We start from the raw sequence: 17997 nt of genomic DNA, 5'->3' as shown, positions 1-17997 counted from the left end.
GAATTTATTTTTGTTAAACATTTTGAATTTTTTTTACTTGCTGTCATATCTATTACTATATTTACTCAAACCTTAGCTCATACCTACATAATTGGCTTTAAATTTAAGATTCTTATTTGTGATTGGACTATGCCACTTTCAAGCTTATTATGAAATTCAGCTTATATTAAGATTGCTATTTCCCAGCAAGTCTTTTATTGTGAGATTGCTAATGAGCCCTGTCTCATTGCACAATCCTAGATTTTCTTAGTCAGTCCCACAAGAAACCTTAACAAAAGCATTCTGCAGATACATCTTCCAGACTACCTTTACCAATTTAATTGGTCCAGCCTATGTGAATATGCAAGTCCTCACAATTACAGCATTGCGAATTCAACTTAAAAATCTAGTCTTGATCAAGGAACTCTGCAGTCAATTTATTTTAACACATTGGGTTTCAGGAATTTTATCAAATTTTTGCAGGGGGTGAAGAGAAAGAGGAACCTTATTGCTCCCTCTTCACCACCCTATTAGAAAACTTGGTTGTGAATGGACCAGTTTTCAAAAAAAGGCTCCCCTGCAACGATATTGCATTGTGGACAGCCTTGAGTTCGACAAGGAACTTGCGGCCCTCACTGGAAACAGATCTCGCCCTTAAGAGCTGCTGGTCAATCTGAATATGGCGTGAATCCCAAACCCAGGTAAGTTTGGGGATTTTTGGACAGGAAGGGATGGAATACCCTAGGGAAGAGTGGGGTCAGACACCAGAGGGAAGGCACAAAAGGAAGGGTGCTATCTTGGGCAGAGTACCCCTGATGTGTAGTACAGAGCTCCCTCAAAGGAGATATTGCTCTCCCCTTCCTGTTTTTGCATCAGCTGATGAAAAAGCAGTCTACCCACTCTTGCCCTTCTTCCATCACTTGGCTTGTTAATTGCCCCTTAATGAGTTTTTCCTAAGTGGTGGGTGGGATGCTGATTTCAACAGCCAGCTGACTACCATATTATGGGATACCAACATGTTGATGTCAGGTTTGTGACCTGACATCATCCTACCATGTTTTACACATGTGCAGGCTGGCTGCCAACCCAATTTCATTATATAAAATTCTAACTGATTTCTGCTTTTTTGTAATGGATTTGTATTTTTTTTGAAAAGGAATGTGAATCCTAATATAAAATGTTTTCAATAATCATGTAAGACAGCATGCTGCTCCAAGAGTTTGATTTTTTTTTTAATATACGCTTTGGTATCTTTTGAATTGTATTTTGATTAAATATTTGGAGCCAAAAGCATACAGCTGTGTTCATTCTGCAGATATGATTAGGAACGTACATTGAGCTGCAAATTTCCATTCTCAAGTCTGAGAAATTGAGGTGCACCCTGCTTGTGACAAGGCATTTAACGCTAGGTTTCAGAAGATGGAAATGCATTTATCTGCATCTCCTCCAATAGAATAAAAGCATCAATTTCATCTTCCAAGCACTTTTTTAAAAAAACATGAAGGCTAATTTTTAATTGAAGTGATTTATTTTGATTAAAATGCGTTTTAGCACAACAATGTTTTTATATACAAGTAGCTGATGCTCTGTAGTTGCAGAGAAATCAAATGTTTCTTCTAACAGTAAACCATTAATAATCTTTTGGTATTCTTATTACTTAGAATTTTTTGCTTTGAGGTAATGCTAAGAAGTATGGTTTATTAGCTCAATCTATATGGAGCTTCTCTTAGTTCTAACATTGGAAATTCTATAATGATTTGATATTCAATAGTTGCTATGATTTGATATTCAATAGTTGCCAAATTATAAATAATTAGCCATAGCCCAGCAATGACTATCAACATATCTCTCCATTTGAAACAGACAGTTTGTATCTAAAGGAGCACCACTCTGCAAATGTGGGGCAAGGTATAGAGGAGGTCTCCATAAACTGCCACATATATCATGATGACTAATAAATTTCAGTGGTTGTTTTCATGAAGTCTTATGAAATGTCAAAGATCCTGAATTTAGATTTTAGCTGAGATGGGGCCTTACTTGACAGATTTGGTTGGGTATGGCGCTCTTATGTCCTGCCAAGACATGGTTTTTTGCAACCAGAGCAAACACCTTTGGTAAGCAGGATTATCACCTGTCAGTGCATTACTCGTGTTTTTTTAGGTTTAACAGAGATGATGTAAAGGTTGATTAATTAGCCTTCCTATATTTTTATTGTCCTATAAAGGCTTGTGTAACTTCTGAACACTATTCCAAATGACAGTCGACATCTCTTCCTCCCATTACTTTAAACTTCATTTACCCATCAACAGTGCCTGTACGATTCAAATACTGCTTTGCAAAGAATTTCCAATACTGTTTAAGTCCACTTTTTTATCATGCTTTGGGATCACACCTTGTAGGTCTTCATGGTTTAGTTTCCCAAACATATTTCATACATATTCAGAAAGGTCAGTGATGTTCCCATATATAATGCCATATATTCCTTTAGAATTGATTTTCTTGATCGTACTGTTTTGTAGACCACTTCAAACATGATTGAGTGCTATTTGCACATTTTTAGTTTTGAATTATAAGCTATCTTTATCACCGCAGATGTTTTTGTGCCTTCATTTAGGACAGAACTTAAGATTCACCTTTTTGAAAATTATTTGAATACAAACAGCATTATGAATTTGAGTAATATCATAAACCATGCTGATGTCACCTGTGAGGGTGTCTCTTCATGGTTTTTTTTTAAAAATGGTGTGCGGAGTCGTGTGAAACCACTTGTGAGAATATGGTTCCACTCAATTTGACCCTTGTCTTCCTCCTGCTTTATTCCTAACAAGGCCTCATGCTTGTTCTCATCTCTTCTGACCTAATATCCGTTTAACATGTTTATGTAACACTCTGATTTTTGTCTATCTGGGGTACATGTCAGATAGTTTATCTCGCTCAAATTTTTTCTGTATGGTATGACTCGCTGAATATAGTTTTCAGCAGTTTGCCTGACGCAGGTAAAAACACAAGTGCGCGCTCTCCCTGTTGCAAAGCTGAGTTCGAGCCTTCCTATCAGCCCTTGCTTTCATTCCCTGCTGGGCTGTATATAAATGTCTTCTCACCACCTCACAAGACCCCTTCAGTCATTCCCTGAAATTTGAGATGTATTCTAAAAGAGTAGTCTCTGACTTTGGACTTGGCAACTTTTCACAAATAAATTTCATTGGTCCTCTGACCTCATGTCCTTTCGAATTGGTCTACAGACAAGTTGGTAGACTCATTTAGTGATCTTCAAAGGCAAATAACAGAAATTGAATCCCTTTGTCCCAATCATGAGGGTATCTTGGCTATTAGCTCTCGTCATGATTTTCAAGTCTGGTGCCACCTCTCTGCTCCATTGGATTCTGGATTTATGCCAAGGATTTGTACTGTTTGATCTCCAGGTTATTCATGACCTCTTTGAATAATCCTGACAAATTTTACCCTTGGTCTGATTGTATATCCTTTAGTAAGCCATATCTAGTGAATGATTTTGTTACTCCTCTATTGCTCTCCTAGCTGGTTTTTTTTTAAGGGTATGGTTTCAGGGAATTGGTGAACAAATATTGGTTTCCACTGTGTGTTCTTGGCAAGGGCCCTACACAATCGATTAGGACCCTGGTAAAAGGATAGGAAGCAAGAGTGCTGATTTGATTACCACTTGTGATTTCCCTAATACCTGTCAGATGGCAAGTTCAACAAAAGGTGACTACATCCTTGTATAGTCCAGGCCAAAAAAACAGTCATTGAATTTTGACTTGAGTTTTCTTTATTCGAGGCATCTCTGTAATGTAATTTCATGAAATACCCTCTGAATCTCCTTCCTATATTCAAGAAGACAATACAGTTTGGTGTACCTCTGTCCGTTTATCCTCTGCACTAACCTGTGGTGGCCTTCATTTTCTCATTTAATATGCTCTCTTGTACATAGTGTTTGGGAATGCATTGAACTTCTAATGCTAAGTATGCAGTTTGATAGAGTTGCTTTAAATTTGAGATCTTCAGCTTCAATCAAGCTCTCTGAATTGAACATGTCATTCTCGTTCTTTTTGCTAAAAATAGTATCAGATAATCTGATCTTGCTGACCTGGTCGGGGTCGCAATTTCCCCTTCTTTTGTCTTAACCGATGAACCTGTGATTGCATTACTACACAGTCTGGAAATACCCCAGGATGATCTATCTGTAATTTTATGGTGGCTGGATTCTCTAGTGGTTGTTTGGCTATTGTAGCCATCACCACCATTTGTGATCTTGCTATATCATTCCCTTGAATGAATTGAATGCCAGCAGTAGGCAAAGTTTCCACTACACGTATTACAACTTCCCCTGTCTTAAACTGTTCTTTAAACTTATTTTTACTTCAGGTATTTCACCAGTTTTCCCCGTGAATGTTGCTGACCTTTTCCTTCAATATTCCAACTGGACAAGAAATAACTTAATCCCATAGCATTAGGGATTGACTTGCACTTGTACCTTGTAAAATTTTCCTGTATGGCCCAATTTATTGCAGCAAACACATCTGACCTTTCTCATACCCTTCACCCTTACAGCAGACTGTTAGTTTGAGATGAGGCTGCCTTGGCAGCACTAACCAGTTCCTTTCTTGGTGGCCTGTTGTATCTCTCTCCTTTCCAATTTCTCACTTTCTCCAATTTATAAGTGGGTCTAAAGAAATAAGAATCAGCTTGTAGTCGTCTTCAAGTTCCATTACTTATTTGGTCGTTCTAACTTTCTGTTCCTCAAAATAGTTCTAATCGTTGCAGGCAACGGATCTTTAAATTCCTCTAACAGAGTTACCTCCAAGGGCATCATAGGCTTCTGCTATTTATAGCACTTGTATCTGCCTATCAAAATGGCTCTGCCTTTCGAACTCAATGCAAGTGTGTTCAGATTGTTTTCTTACAGCATGCAACTTTTGCCTGTGAGCCTCCAGTGTCTGCTCATAAATACCTGAATAGCTTTCTCCACTATGTCATAGTCCTCAGACTTTTCCTCTGCCAGAAATATAGTTTTCATTAACTCTATCTCCAAGTTTAGTTTGTTAGAGTAGAGTCCAAATGTCTTTTGCCAGTTCGGCTGTTTTTCTACATTCTCAAGTGCACAAAAAAAAAGTCTCAGCCTCGTTCATTGAATTTGGGAAGCGCTTCTTCATATTGGAACCTCTTCCTACTGGTTTCTGCCCTTCCTCCACCATTTGTGTCAACCTTTCTTTATCTACTGTCTGTGCGCAGTGTTGGAAGTCTCTCTTCCCTTGCAGCTTTCTCCATTTCCCTTTTAAACTCTCTTTCCTCTTGTTCCCACTGGAAAGTTCTCTCCTCTATTTCTCAGTTCTCTTTCCTCCTTCCCCCACCCCCACACCTCTCTTTCCAGCATCTCTAACTTAATTGCTTTGTCTCTTTCTACTTGCAGCTTAGCTAGTTTGATTTCCTCACTTGTTGAAATATTGGGTCTGGCTAACCTCGTATATTTAAATGTGTTGCTAAGCTTTCAATTATCTCAGCCTTCTTAGCACCAATAGATAGGTCTACTTCCAATTTATTTGCCAATTCCATCAATTTGGTTTTTGGCACTTTTTTAAAAACTTGTTGTTGTTATATTGTTTATTTCCAGATAAGATTGAGATATCTCAAGTGCCATTTTGCAGCCGCCTTATTTTAACAAACACGTTCTCACTTGGTTGCATGTGGTCCTCACTCTTTTTACAGTTTAAAAAGTCAAAAATTCCCTTCACCCACGGAATTAAGCTTTTTAAGATGAACCATGCTGAGATTATCTGTGGGGCATCTCAACATGAGACACCAGTTCATGGTGATGTATTTTATTTTAAATAAAGAACAAAGAAAATCACAGCACAGGAATGGGCCCTACAGCCTGTTACCAGACTTAACTAAAACCCTGGGGACCATATCCCTCTATTGACATCCTATTCATGGATTTGTCAAGACGCCCCTTAAAAGTCACTACTGTATTCGTTTCCACTACTGCCCCTGGCAATGAGTTCCAGGCACCCACCACCCTCTGTATAAAATATCAGCGTCATACATCTCCTTTAAACCTTGCCCCTCGCACCTTAAACCCCTATGCACCCTAGTAATTGACTCTTCCACCCTGGGGAAAAGCTTCTGACTATCCACTCTGTCCATGCCTCTCATAATCTTGTAGACTTCTATCAGGTCTCCCCTCAACCACCGTCATTCCAGTGAGGAGAAACTAAGTTTCTTCAGCCCCTCCTCATAGCTAATGCCCTCCATACCACGCAACACCCTGGTAAATCTTTGCTGTACCCTGTCCAAAGCCTCCACGTCCTTCTGGTAGTACGGTGACCAGAATCGAACAGAAGTGCAACCTAACTAAAGTTCTGAAAAGCTGCAACATGACTTGCCAATTTTTAAATTCAGTACCCCGGCTGATGAAGGCAAGCATGCCATATGCCGCCTTGACTACCTTCACTTGCATTGCCACTTTCAGTGACCTGTGTACCTGTACATCCAGTTCCCTCTGCCTACAATACTCTTAAGGGTTCAGCCGTTTACTGTATATTTCCTCTCTGGATTAGACCTTCCAAAATGCATTAACTCACATTTGTCTGGATTAAACACCATCTGCCATCTCTCTGCCCAAGCCTCCAACTGATCCAAATCCTGCTGTATCCTCTGATGGTTCTTGTTGCTATCTGCAAATCCACCAACTTTTGTGTTGTCCGTAAACTTGCTGATCAAACCAATTACATTTTCCAAGTCATTTATATGTATATGTGTGTATATTTATTACAACAGCAAAGATCCCAGCACTAATCCCTAGGAACACCATTTGTCACAGTCCTCCATTCAGAGATGCACCCTTCCACTGCTACCCTCTGTCTTTGACCGAGCCAGTTTTATATCCACCCTGCCAGCTCACCTCTGATTCCATGCGACTTCACCTTCTGCACCAGACTGCCATGAGTGATCTTGTCAAAGGCCTTACTGAAGTCCATGTAGACAACATCCACTGCCCTACGCTCATCATCACCTTTGTCACTTCCTCAAAACGTGATCAAGTTTGTGAGACACGACCTCCTCTTCACAAAACCATGTTGCCTCTCACTCATACGTCCACTTATTTCCAAGTGGGAATAAACCCTGTCTCAAAGAATCCTGTCCAATAATTTGTCTGCCACTGATGTAATGCTCACCTGCCTGCAATTACCTGGATTATTCTTGCTGTCCTTCTTAAACAAAGGAACAGCAATGGCTATTCTCCAATCCTTGTAGCCAGTGAGGAGTCATGTGAAACCACCCATGAGAATAAGCAGCTCAGTCTTAGTGTACCAATTACTAAAGATTGCTAAATGGAAGAAAAAACAATTATACACAAAAAGGATTGCTCCCTGATAGGGTTGTTTACAACCAATCTTATCTAGATGTCTGCTGATCTCATTACTAAGAAAAAGAGTCATCTCTGTGGGCTGATACAGATTCTGCCTTATTGCTGAGTAGATTACTAATTCTTTGTTAATTCTGGGTCTGGTTGTTACCAGTCAAATCCATCACAATAAACTTTTAAAACCACTATTCACTTTTCTCCTTTTAAAAGCAACTCCTAAAAACTGAGCAGTGGTCAGAACAGCCATAGTAGCTGCTGAAGAATCAAAGCTTGAGATTTAATCGTGTTGTTTTATTTTGTTGTTTTCAAAATGTTTTGGGAGGAATAATTTTAATTTTGAAAACTTTTCAATGAAGAGGAGGTTGATGTATGCTAAAAATTGTAGATATTTAGTACTTGTTTTTCAGAAACTGATGTTATCTGTTTGTAAGCACTAATTACAATTGCATTTTAGAGTTTACAAATTGCAGCTGTAATACTAAAGCCATTTTCACTTGAAACCAGCATCATTCGTGGAACTGAGGTTCCTGTCTGCAATTGTAGAGCCGGGATGCCCGAAGGCCCATAGCAGTCTGGGCAGGTTAGCCCACTACTCCTGGGCCAACTTGATGGCCCAAAGCACTTTGGCCACTACTCCTGGGCCTTCTACTTAATGCTGCAAGACCCAGCCTTTTCCCAAAATGACATTGCATCCTGTAAAGCAACACTTGTTGTTTTGCATTGTATTTTTCACTGGAGGACACTGAACAGGTTTCTTTAACCTCTTCTAAAATAAGTTTACTTGCTTCTGACCACAGGTTTCTTTAACCTGTTCTAAAAAGTTTATATTTTTCTAACCACAGCACCTGGTCCAGAGATAGAAGAGTCAAAACCTCAAAGGAAATCAATGACATACGACGAATTGAGAAACAAAAATAGGGAGCTATACGAAGTGACAGTGGCACAAAAAGCAGAATCTCATCACAAACCAACTCCACAGAGATCACCTAACAACAAAGGAGGTCAATTATGGATTTTTTTTTTAATTTGTCCTTGCTAAGACACACTTGCACCTTTCCCTGAGTTGCTTCTTGAACTGCTGCTGGTCTTGCAATGTTTTTCCCTTTATAGTGTTCGATCAGGAATGACACAATTGAGTGAAAGATATTTATCCAAAATGATGTATGTCTAACACTCAATCGTATATGGCTTGGAGGGGTTTGTGTTCTTAAATTGATGGTTAAGCCAAATCTGGCTGGATTGTAATTGGTTATGGTGCAAATGATTGGCAATATATCCAGTTCTGGCTGCTGTCTGCAGCCCTTTTTTATGTTCCAGGAAGATGAGCTTGCCACAAAAATATTTTGAAGATTTATTGTACATAGGGACCAAAAGGTAATTATATTCTGTAGAAGATGGTAGGTTACAGTGTATGGTTTGCTGTCTGGAGTACTCCAATTTTGAAAGAACATTAAAGCCACAGAGTGTGAAGACAAGGGCTGGCAGCCTTGAGTTATGAGAAAGGAGATAAGAGGACCATTTTCACTCCAGCTACAAAGAATTTTTTTTTAATAAGAGTCCATCTCCACCTTTGTCTCAGATGATCCATGACTTTATCTCCAGACCCAGCTTCAGTATTTTCCCAGCTGATCTTCCTATTTGCCACTCCTACACTCCTAAAGCCTGAACTCATCCAGAGTTCTCTGCTATAATCCATCTGACTGTTCCACTCACCATTACTCCTATGGCCATTGATCAATGGCCCACTCGCACTTCAAAGGTAAAGTTTACGTCCTTGCACTCATCCTACTTCATGCTTCACGCCTTTCCAGCCCTCCAAATAGTTCTGCATTTTACAAACTCTGGTATGTAGTGTATTTTGAAAATCTTTTGCTCCATTTGTAAGAGCTGTTCATTCAGTTCGCTATGGATCTCCCTCCAAGAACTCCTTTGCCTGTCCACTTACCCCTTGTGTTTTAAGACACCTCATTAAAATCTATCTATTAATCAAACTTCTATAAAGCACTCCTAATTGTATTTACCTGCTTAATGTTGGTCTTTCTCTCATTATTCTTCTGTGAACTGCAGTGGGACAATTTCCTACTTCAAGGTCCGATATAAATGCAAGTCATTTAACAGGGTAAATAAGGACGCAAACACTCCATTGTGTGGTTAGTGGTGAAATCATTAACTTTATCACTTTTTGAATAAGAGCCATGATATCGAGATACCAGTGTTGGACTGGAGTGGACAAGATGAGAGGCCACATGATGCCAAGTTATATCCAAAAGGTTTATTTAAGATTTCCTATAATCCTGTTGAATTATAACCTGGTGTCATGTGACCCCTCATTTTGAATAAGAGGGATAGGGAGAAATTATTATTTCACCATGGATCAATTGAGGTAAAGCCTATTGCACCTTTTAAGAGAACAGTAAATATTTGAAGTTGAGGAAAGTTGTGCTGTGGGGACATTGCAGAGGCAGTCTAATCAGATTGTGACAAGGGTTGGACTGGCATGATGTACCAAGGTGGCCTTGTGTAGTTTTTATTTGGTGTACAGTAAATTTAAACTGAAGATTCCTAGGAGTACTTACACAATGGATCATGTAGTTCTGTTGAAAATTTATTTGTATCCAACAAGAGTTTTGGAATAGTGATAAGGATCATGCCTTATTTGATTGTAATGGTTTATTTCTAAGTGAGCAAACAAATCAATACAGGTAGCCATCAAACTTGGGACACAACTGGTTCCTGAAAACCATGTGATAAGTTGAAACATTGCAAGTCAACAGATTTTTCCCATAGGAATAGTGTTATAAATGGGGTTCCTGAACCAAGGCTGGAAATCACTCGAGGTGCCCACAGTGTTAAACACCCTCAATATTTGCACTTTCAATTCACTGAGGTGACTGTTAATACCTGCACACCTTAGCACAAAATTGTCAGTTAGTGAGGCTATAATAAAGCCATTGATCGCTGTCAAATGCCTATGTAGCCTGGAATTTGACTGCTTATTAGGTGATTCATTGAGTGCTGCTGTGACAGTTGTGTCAAAACAAATCTGACATCATACAGGTGAATAGAATGATATGTTAATTTCCAACCTAATGAAGACTGGTGGCTGGAGTAACATTGTCCAGCCATAAGATTGGGCAGTACAGAACCTTGATGTGGAAGTATGAACATGCTGGGAAGGTGTCGTAAAGTTGAAACTAATATCAAGTGGAAACAGGGTGTCAATTTATAAATGATTTAAATGCCACTGATCATAACTTGCACCCTGTAAATCAAGGACTAATGATCAGCAATTCCTGCTGTTACATGTGGGCCATAACTTGCTGGTTTCCAAGTATCTGATTTGGGGCATGTCCCAAAGATACACTGGGAAATCCTTTTTGAAACTTTCCAGGTAAGAATTAGCACAGCAATTGTCCAGAAACACTTACTCCTCTGGCCAATTGCAGCTTGGAGCCATCCGACAGTGATTTCAATTGCTAGCTTTGGTTACACCAGGGTTGCACTAACGGTTAGTCAGTAAAAGGTAGAGAAAAAAATCGCTCCACCCCCTGCTGGGAGAAGGCAGTTGCATTTGGCAATGAATGGGATGTCAAGGGTAGAAGTTTGGACCTGGAGTGGGGGAGGGGGAAGAGTCAGACATCTGAGGGGGTCACGTCGCGAGGCATTGCTAGAGTTGGGCATCCAGGGAATGGGTTGAGATGGGTCGTGGAGGGGGTGGGGATTTCGCTGGGAGGTGTGGCTGAGAAAGTAGGTTCAGGGGATAGGGCAGTCACCTTGAGGTGGAGGAGGACTTCCCATGTGCAGAGGGTGGAGTTTGGGCAAGCCACCTGGGGGCTGGTCAGGGGTGTGGTATGTGTCCTATGTGGGGCTCGGCCTGAGTTTTAAAATAATTACTCTGAAGTTCGAAGTGCTTTTAGTTATTTTAGAATAACTATTAGCATAACACTGGCAGAACCATCTGATGTTAGCGATTTAAATCGCTTTGTGCGATGGTCTCAATTGTCCAGAGGATGTTGGTGTTTCTGGACAATTGCCAGGTAAATGCTCTCTCTTTTTTTCTCTCTGTCTCTCTTTTTCTGTTCTCTCTCTCTCTCTCTCTTTTTCTCTCTTTCTCTCTGTTTTTTTTCTCTCTCTGTTTTTTTTCTCTCTCTCTGTTTTTTTTCTCTCTCTCTGTTTTTTTTCTCTCTCTCTGTTTTTTTTCTCTCTCTGTTTTTTTTCTCTCTCTGTTTTTCTTTCTCTCTCTCTGTGTTTCTCTCTCTCTGTTTTTCTTTGTTTCTCTCTGTTTTTGTTTCTCTCTCTCTGTTTTTGTTTCTCTCTCTCTGTTTTTGTTTCTCTCTCTCTTTTTGTTTCTCTCTCTCTGTTTTTGTTTCTCTCTCTCTGTTTTTGTTTCTCTCTCTCTGTTTTTGTTTCTCTCTCTCTGTTTCTCTTTCTCTCTCTGTGTTTCTCTTTCTCTCTCTCTGTGTTTCTCTTTCTCTCTCTCTGTGTTTCTCTTTCTCTCTCTCTGTGTTTCTCTTTCTCTCTCTCTCTGTGTTTCTCTTTCTCTCTCTCTGTGTTTCTCTTTCTCTCTCTGTGTGTTTCTCTTTCTCTCTCTGTGTGTTTCTCTTTTTCTCTCTCTCTGTGTTTCTCTCTCTCTCTCTGTGTTTCTCTTTCTCTCTCTGTGTTTCTCTTTCTCTCTCTCTGTGTTTTTCTCTCTCTCTCTGTGTTTTTCTCTCTCTCTCTCTCTCTCTCTGTGTTTCTCTCTCTCTCTCTGTGTTTCTCTCTCTCTCTGTGTTTCTCTTTCTCTCTCTCTGTGTTTCTCTTTCTCTCTCTCTGTGTTTCTCTTTCTCTCTCTCTGTGTTTCTCTTTCTCTCTCTCTGTGTTTCTCTTTCTCTCTCTCTGTTTTTCTCTCTCTCTCTGTGTTTTTCTCTCTCTCTCTCTCTCTCTCTCTGTGTTTCTCTCTCTCTCTCTCTCTGTGTTTCTCTCTCTCTCTCTCTCTCTCTCTGTGTTTCTCTCTCTCTCTGTTTCTCTCTCTCTCTGTTTCTCTCTCTCTCTCTCTGTTTCTCTCTCTCTCTCTCTGTTTCTCTCTCTCTCTGTGTTTCTCTGTTTCTCTCTCTCTCTGTGTTTCTCTCTCTCTCTCTCTCTCTCTCTGTGTTTCTCTCTCTCTCTCTCTGTGTTTCTCTCTCTCTCTCTCTGTGTTTCTCTCTCTCTCTCTCTGTGTTTCTCTCTCTCTCTCTCTGTGTTTCTCTCTCTCTCTCTCTGTGTTTCTCTCTCTCTCTCTCTCTCTCTGTGTTTCTCTCTCTCTCTCTCTCTGTGTTTCTCTCTCTCTCTCTCTCTGTGTTTCTCTCTCTCTCTCTCTCTCTCTCTGTGTTTCTCTCTCTCTCTCTCTCTCTGTGTTTCTCTCTCTCTCTCTCTCTGTGTGTTTCTCTCTCTCTCTCTCTCTGTGTGTTTCTCTCTCTCTCTCTCTCTCTCTGTGTTTCTCTCTCTCTCTCTCTCTCTCTGTGTTTCTCTCTCTCTCTCTCTGTGTTTTTCTCTCTCTCTCTCTCTGTTTCTCTCTCTCTCTCTCTCTCTCTGTGTTTCTCTCTCTCTCTCTCTCTCTGTGTTTCTCTCTCTCTCTCTCTCTCTGTGTTTCTCTCTCTCTCTCTCTCTCTCTGTGTTTCTCTCTCTCTCTCTCTCTCTCTCTGTGTTTCTCTCTCTCTCTCTCTCTCTCTCTGTGTTTCTCTCTCTCTCTCTCTCTCTCTGTGTTTCTCTCTCTCTCTCTCTCTCTCTCTGTGTTTCTCTCTCTCTCTCTCTCTCTCTGTGTTTCTCTCTCTCTCTCTCTGTGTTTCTCTCTCTCTCTCTCTGTGTTTCTCTCTCTCTCTCTCTGTGTTTCTCTCTCTCTGATACGAGGGAGTGAGGAGGCTACAAGCCATTAATTCTGTTTTCTCTCTCTACAAATGTTGCCAGAGCTTGCATTTTTTGTTTTTGTGCCACAAATTAGTTTTATTCTAAGTAGCTGATCAGAATCTTCTCATAAATTATTGCTGATGATCTTTTGTCTAATATTTTTTCCAGCAGCAAAAACAAACAAGTATGGAGACTCCTGGGAAGAATAAGGAAAACTCTGCGGGCACGAAGCAAGTAATGCCAGAATGTTGGAAATATTCAACAGATGTATTTAATTTGAAAGCTTGAAGTGTGTTTTTAAAAAGTTTGATCCAACCTGATTAGAGTATAAAGATCTTTTTGATCTGTCTTTTTAATGGAATCCATTTGACCTGTTTACAGAATCACCTGTCAAAGACTTCTGTTCCATTTCTCAGAAAAATTATGATTTTTTTTGAAAACATTGCTGAAATTTTCTTGCTGATACTTGTGCTCAATTCTAAATGTAACAATTTTAAACAGGGAAGGTATGCAGAGTAAAACACTGCTTTCGTTCAAGGGTATAATGGATGGCTTCAGTATGGATAATTGTGTATTTATTCTGAGCTGTCTTGTTGCTGTTAATCAAATTAAACCAAAGTGATGGACTGTATTTCAGAAATACTATGTATATTCCATTTATAACCATGAAGCTACTGATCCAAGTATAAATTTAAAAATTATGAACTTAATTAAATGTATAGTGCTTTGTTATCTGTGCTTTTTTTATAAAAACAATCTCATAATTTCCTTATTGAATAATCTTCTCTCTATTCATGGGATGTGGACATTGCTGGCCTGGTCAGCATTTATTGCCCATCCCTAATAACCTTTGAGAAGGTGGTGGTGAGCAGCCTTCTTGGACCACTGCAGTCTGTGGTATAGGTACACCCACAGTACTATTAGAGAGGGAATTCCAGGACTTTGAACCAGTGAGAATGAAGGAACGGCAATATATTTCCAAGTCGGAATAGTGTGTGGCTTGAAGGAAAACTTGCAGGTGATGGTGTTCCCTTCTACTGCCCTTGCCTTTCTGGATTGTACTGGATGTGGGTTTGGAAGGTGCTGCCTCAGTAGCTTTGAGTTCCTGCAATGCACCTTGTAGATAGTACATACTGCTACCAGTGTGTTGGTGGTGGTGGTGGGAGCAATTGTGGATGGAGTGCTAATCAAGCAGGCTGCTTTGACTTGGATGTTTTTGGGGCTGCACTCAACCAGGCATAGAGTATTCCATTGCATTCCTGGCTTATGCCTTTTAGATGGCAGAGCAAGATTTCTGGAGTTGATGGTGGGTTGTAGTGAGGGAACAGTTGCAGTAGGATTGCTAGCACCTGAGCTGCTTTTGTAGAGACAATAAATGGCTGGTCCAGTTGAGTTTCTGTTCAGTGGTACCCCCTTGATGTTGATGGTGGGATAATGCCATTGAATGTGAGGAGGTGATAGTTAGGTTTTCTCTGGGAGATGGTCATTGCCTCGAACTACTGTGCTATACATGTCAATTCCATTTGTCAGTGCAAGCCTGGATATTGTTTTGCTCTTGCTGCATTTGGATATAAACTGCTTCAGTATCTGAGGAGTCACGAATGGTGCTGAACATTGTACAATCAGCAAACATCTAACCTTTAACTGCTTCATCAATGACCTTCCTTCCATATAAGATGGTTGACCCTAGGACATCTGTGCCAAACTTTTATATTTTAATTCAAAGGTAGGTGAAAGATTTATGAATACTTAGGGAGGTAGAATCAGGGGGAAAGTAGCAAGCATGTTAACCTGATATAAGATATTTCAATTTGTTATAATTTATCAGACTGAAAATTTTGGCTAAAGTTAAACTATCCATAGAAAAATAGCTCGCCATTACCAAACTGATGCCTCTTCCTGTCAGTATTGCTTGGTTGTTGCCAATATATTCAATATAATGCAGTGATTTGATCTACTTTTTATATAAATTCATGATGGTTTTGTGGGATATGGAGCAAAGGCAGGTAAATGGATTTCAGCTGTACATCAGCCATGATCTTTGAAGATATAACTAATTATTTGAAGATGTAACTAGTAGAGTTGACAAGGGGGAGCCTGTCAATGTGGTATATTTGGACTTTCAGAAAGTGTTTTGACAAAGTCCTGCACGAGGTTATCGTGCAAGGCAATATTACAATAATCGTGGGGGTCTTCAATATGCAGGTGGACTGGGAAAATCTGGTAGGTAGAGCCCAAGAAAAGTAATTTGTGGAATGTCTCAGAGATGGTTTTTTTTTGGAGCAGCTTGTGACAGAGCCTACTAGGGAACAGGCAACTCTGGATTTGGTGATGTGTAATAAGGCAGACTTGATCAGGAACTTAAGATGAAGGAGCCCTTAGGGAGCAGTGACCACAGTATGATGGAATTTACCCTGCAGTTTGAGGAGGAGAAACTGGAATCCAATGTAACAATATTACAGTTAAATAAAAATAACTACAAAGATATGAGGGAAGAGCTAGCCAGAGTTGAATGGCAAGGGAAGACAGTGGAACAGCAGTGGCAGGAGTTTTTGAGAGTTATTTTGGAGGCATAACAGAAATTCATCCCAAGGAGGTAGAAACATGCTAAGGGGAGGACGAGGCGTCCATGGCTGATGAGGGAAGTCGAGGACAGCATAAAAGCAAAAGAAAAAGCTTACAAAGCAGCAAGAATTAGTGGGAAACCTTTAAAAGTGAGCAGAGGGGTGGCACAGTAGCACCTGGGTTCGATTCCTGGCTTAGGTCACTGTGTGTGGAGTTTGCACATTCTCCTTGTGTCTGCGTAGGTTTCCTCTGGGTACTCCGGTTTCCTTCCACAATCCAAAAATGTGCAGGTTAGGTTGATTGGGTATGCTAAAAATTACCCTTAGTGCCCTGAGATGCGTAAGCTAGAGGGATTAGTGGATAAATATGTAGGGGGGCGGGGGGGTGGGGTAGAGCCTGGGTGGGATTGTGGTCGGTGCAGACTGTGGACCAAATGGCCTCTTTCTATACTATAGGGATTCTATGACAACTAAAAAAGCAATAAAGGGGAGAAGATGAAATATGAGAGTAAGCTAGCTAGTAATATAAAAGAAGATAGGAAGAGTTTTTCAATATATAAAAGATGAGAGGCAAAAATAGCCATTAGACCATTGGAAAATGATGCTGGAGAAGTAATAATAGGAAACAAAACAATGACAGAGGAACCAAATAGTTACTTTGCATCAGTCTTCACAGTGGAAGACATCAGTGGGATGCTGAAGCATCAGGAGGCACAGGCGAGTGTAGTGGCAATCACCTTAGGAGAAGGTTCTAGGGAAACTGAATGATCTGAAGATGGATAAATCACCTGGACCGGATGGACTACGTCCCAGAGTTCCAGAAGAGAGAGCTGAGGAACTTGTCAGCCTTGATGGTGACCTTTCAGGAATCACTGACGGCAGGGAGAGCACCAGAGGACTAGAAAGTAGCTAATGTAACACTGCTGTTTGAGAAGAGAGGGAGACAGCAGATGGGAAATTATAGGCCTGTAAGCCTGATTTCAGTCATTGCAATCTCATCTTTTATAATGGACTCTCAAATCTTGCCAGAGTACTTGGAAGTGCATGATAAAGTAGGACTCCCCTTCAGCAGGGGCAGTCATGTCTAACAAATCTGCTCTTTGAGGCAGTAACAAGGAAGTTAAATAAAGGAGAACCAGTGAACGTGATTTATTTAGATTTCCAGAAGGCCTTTTGACAAGGTGCCACACAGGAGACTTAAGCACCCATGGTGTCATGGGTAAAATCTTAGCATGGATAGAGGATTGGCTGACGGACAGAAGGCAGAGAGTGGGGATAAAGGGGTCTTCTTCAGGGTGGTACCCAATGACTGTCAGGGGTCAGCGTTGGGACCACAACTTTTCACAATATACATTAATGATTTGGAGGAAGGAATTGAAGGCACTGTTGCTAAGTTTGCAGATAATACAAAAATATGTAGAGGGACAGGTAGTATTGAGGAAGCAGAGGGCTGCAGAGGGACATAGGTTAGGAGAATGGGCAAAGAAATGGCAGATGGAATACAATATGGAGAAGTGTGAGGTTATGCACTTTGGCAGAAGGAATGGAGGCATGGACTATTTTCTAAATGGGAAAATGCTTAGGAAATCAGTAGCACAAAACAACTTGGGAGTCATTGTTCAAGATTCTCTTTAAGGTTAACGTATAGGTTTAGTCAGCAGTTCGGAAGGCAAATGCAACGTAAGCATTCATGTTGAGAGGGCTAGAATACAAGAGCAGGGATGTACTTCTGAGGCTGTATAAGGCTCTGGTCAGACTGTATTTGGAGTATTATGAGCAGTTTTGGGCCCCATGTCTAAGGAAGGATGTTTAGCCTTGGAAATGGTCCAGAGGAGGTTCACAAGAATGATCCTGGAATAAACAGCTTGTCATATGAGGAACATAGAACATTACAGCGCAGAACAGGCCCTTCGGCCCACGATGTTGCGCCGACCAATTAAAAAGCAATGACCCTCTAACCTAAACCAATCCCTTTCCATCCATAAACCTATCCACGGATCTCTTAAATGCGCATTTACAACTGCAGCACGTGGGGCATTTCAATCCCTCACCACCCCCTGGGTAAAGAACCTACCTCTGACAGCTGTCCTATAACTACCACCCCTTAATTTAAAGCTATGCCCCCTCGTGCTAGCTTTCTCCATCCGAGGAAAAAGGCTATCACTGTCCACCCTATCTAAACCTCTAATCATATATGTTTCAATAAGG

The 17997-nt window shown here is 40.5% G+C and overlaps 1 protein-coding gene across 3 annotated transcripts in view; it reads left to right on the top strand.

The window, feature by feature from the left end:
* Positions 1 to 13957, top strand: part of ociad1 (OCIA domain containing 1) — a 41257-nt gene extending 27300 nt beyond the window's left edge. Inside the window, exons 7-8 of one of the 3 annotated variants that reach the window (XM_080187766.1) lie at positions 8206 to 8364; positions 13397 to 13957. In XM_080187766.1, the coding sequence (XP_080043892.1) occupies positions 8206 to 8364; positions 13397 to 13434 (197 nt within the window). In that variant the 3' untranslated portion in view covers positions 13435 to 13957. Of the gene's footprint in view, positions 1 to 8205; positions 8365 to 13393 lie in introns of all 3 variants that reach the window. The other 2 variants (XM_080187757.1, XM_080187774.1) reach the window with 2 other exon arrangements.
* The last annotated feature ends 4040 nt before the right edge of the window (positions 13958 to 17997 follow it).

Source organism: Carcharhinus amblyrhynchos, chromosome 1 (assembly GCF_965287045.1).
Source record: "Carcharhinus amblyrhynchos chromosome 1, sCarAmb.v2.hapA, whole genome shotgun sequence".
NCBI classification, from domain to species: domain Eukaryota; kingdom Metazoa; phylum Chordata; class Chondrichthyes; order Carcharhiniformes; family Carcharhinidae; genus Carcharhinus; species Carcharhinus amblyrhynchos.
The sequence above is the reverse complement of the archived record's forward strand: the minus strand, read 5'-3'. Positions and strand labels throughout refer to the sequence as shown.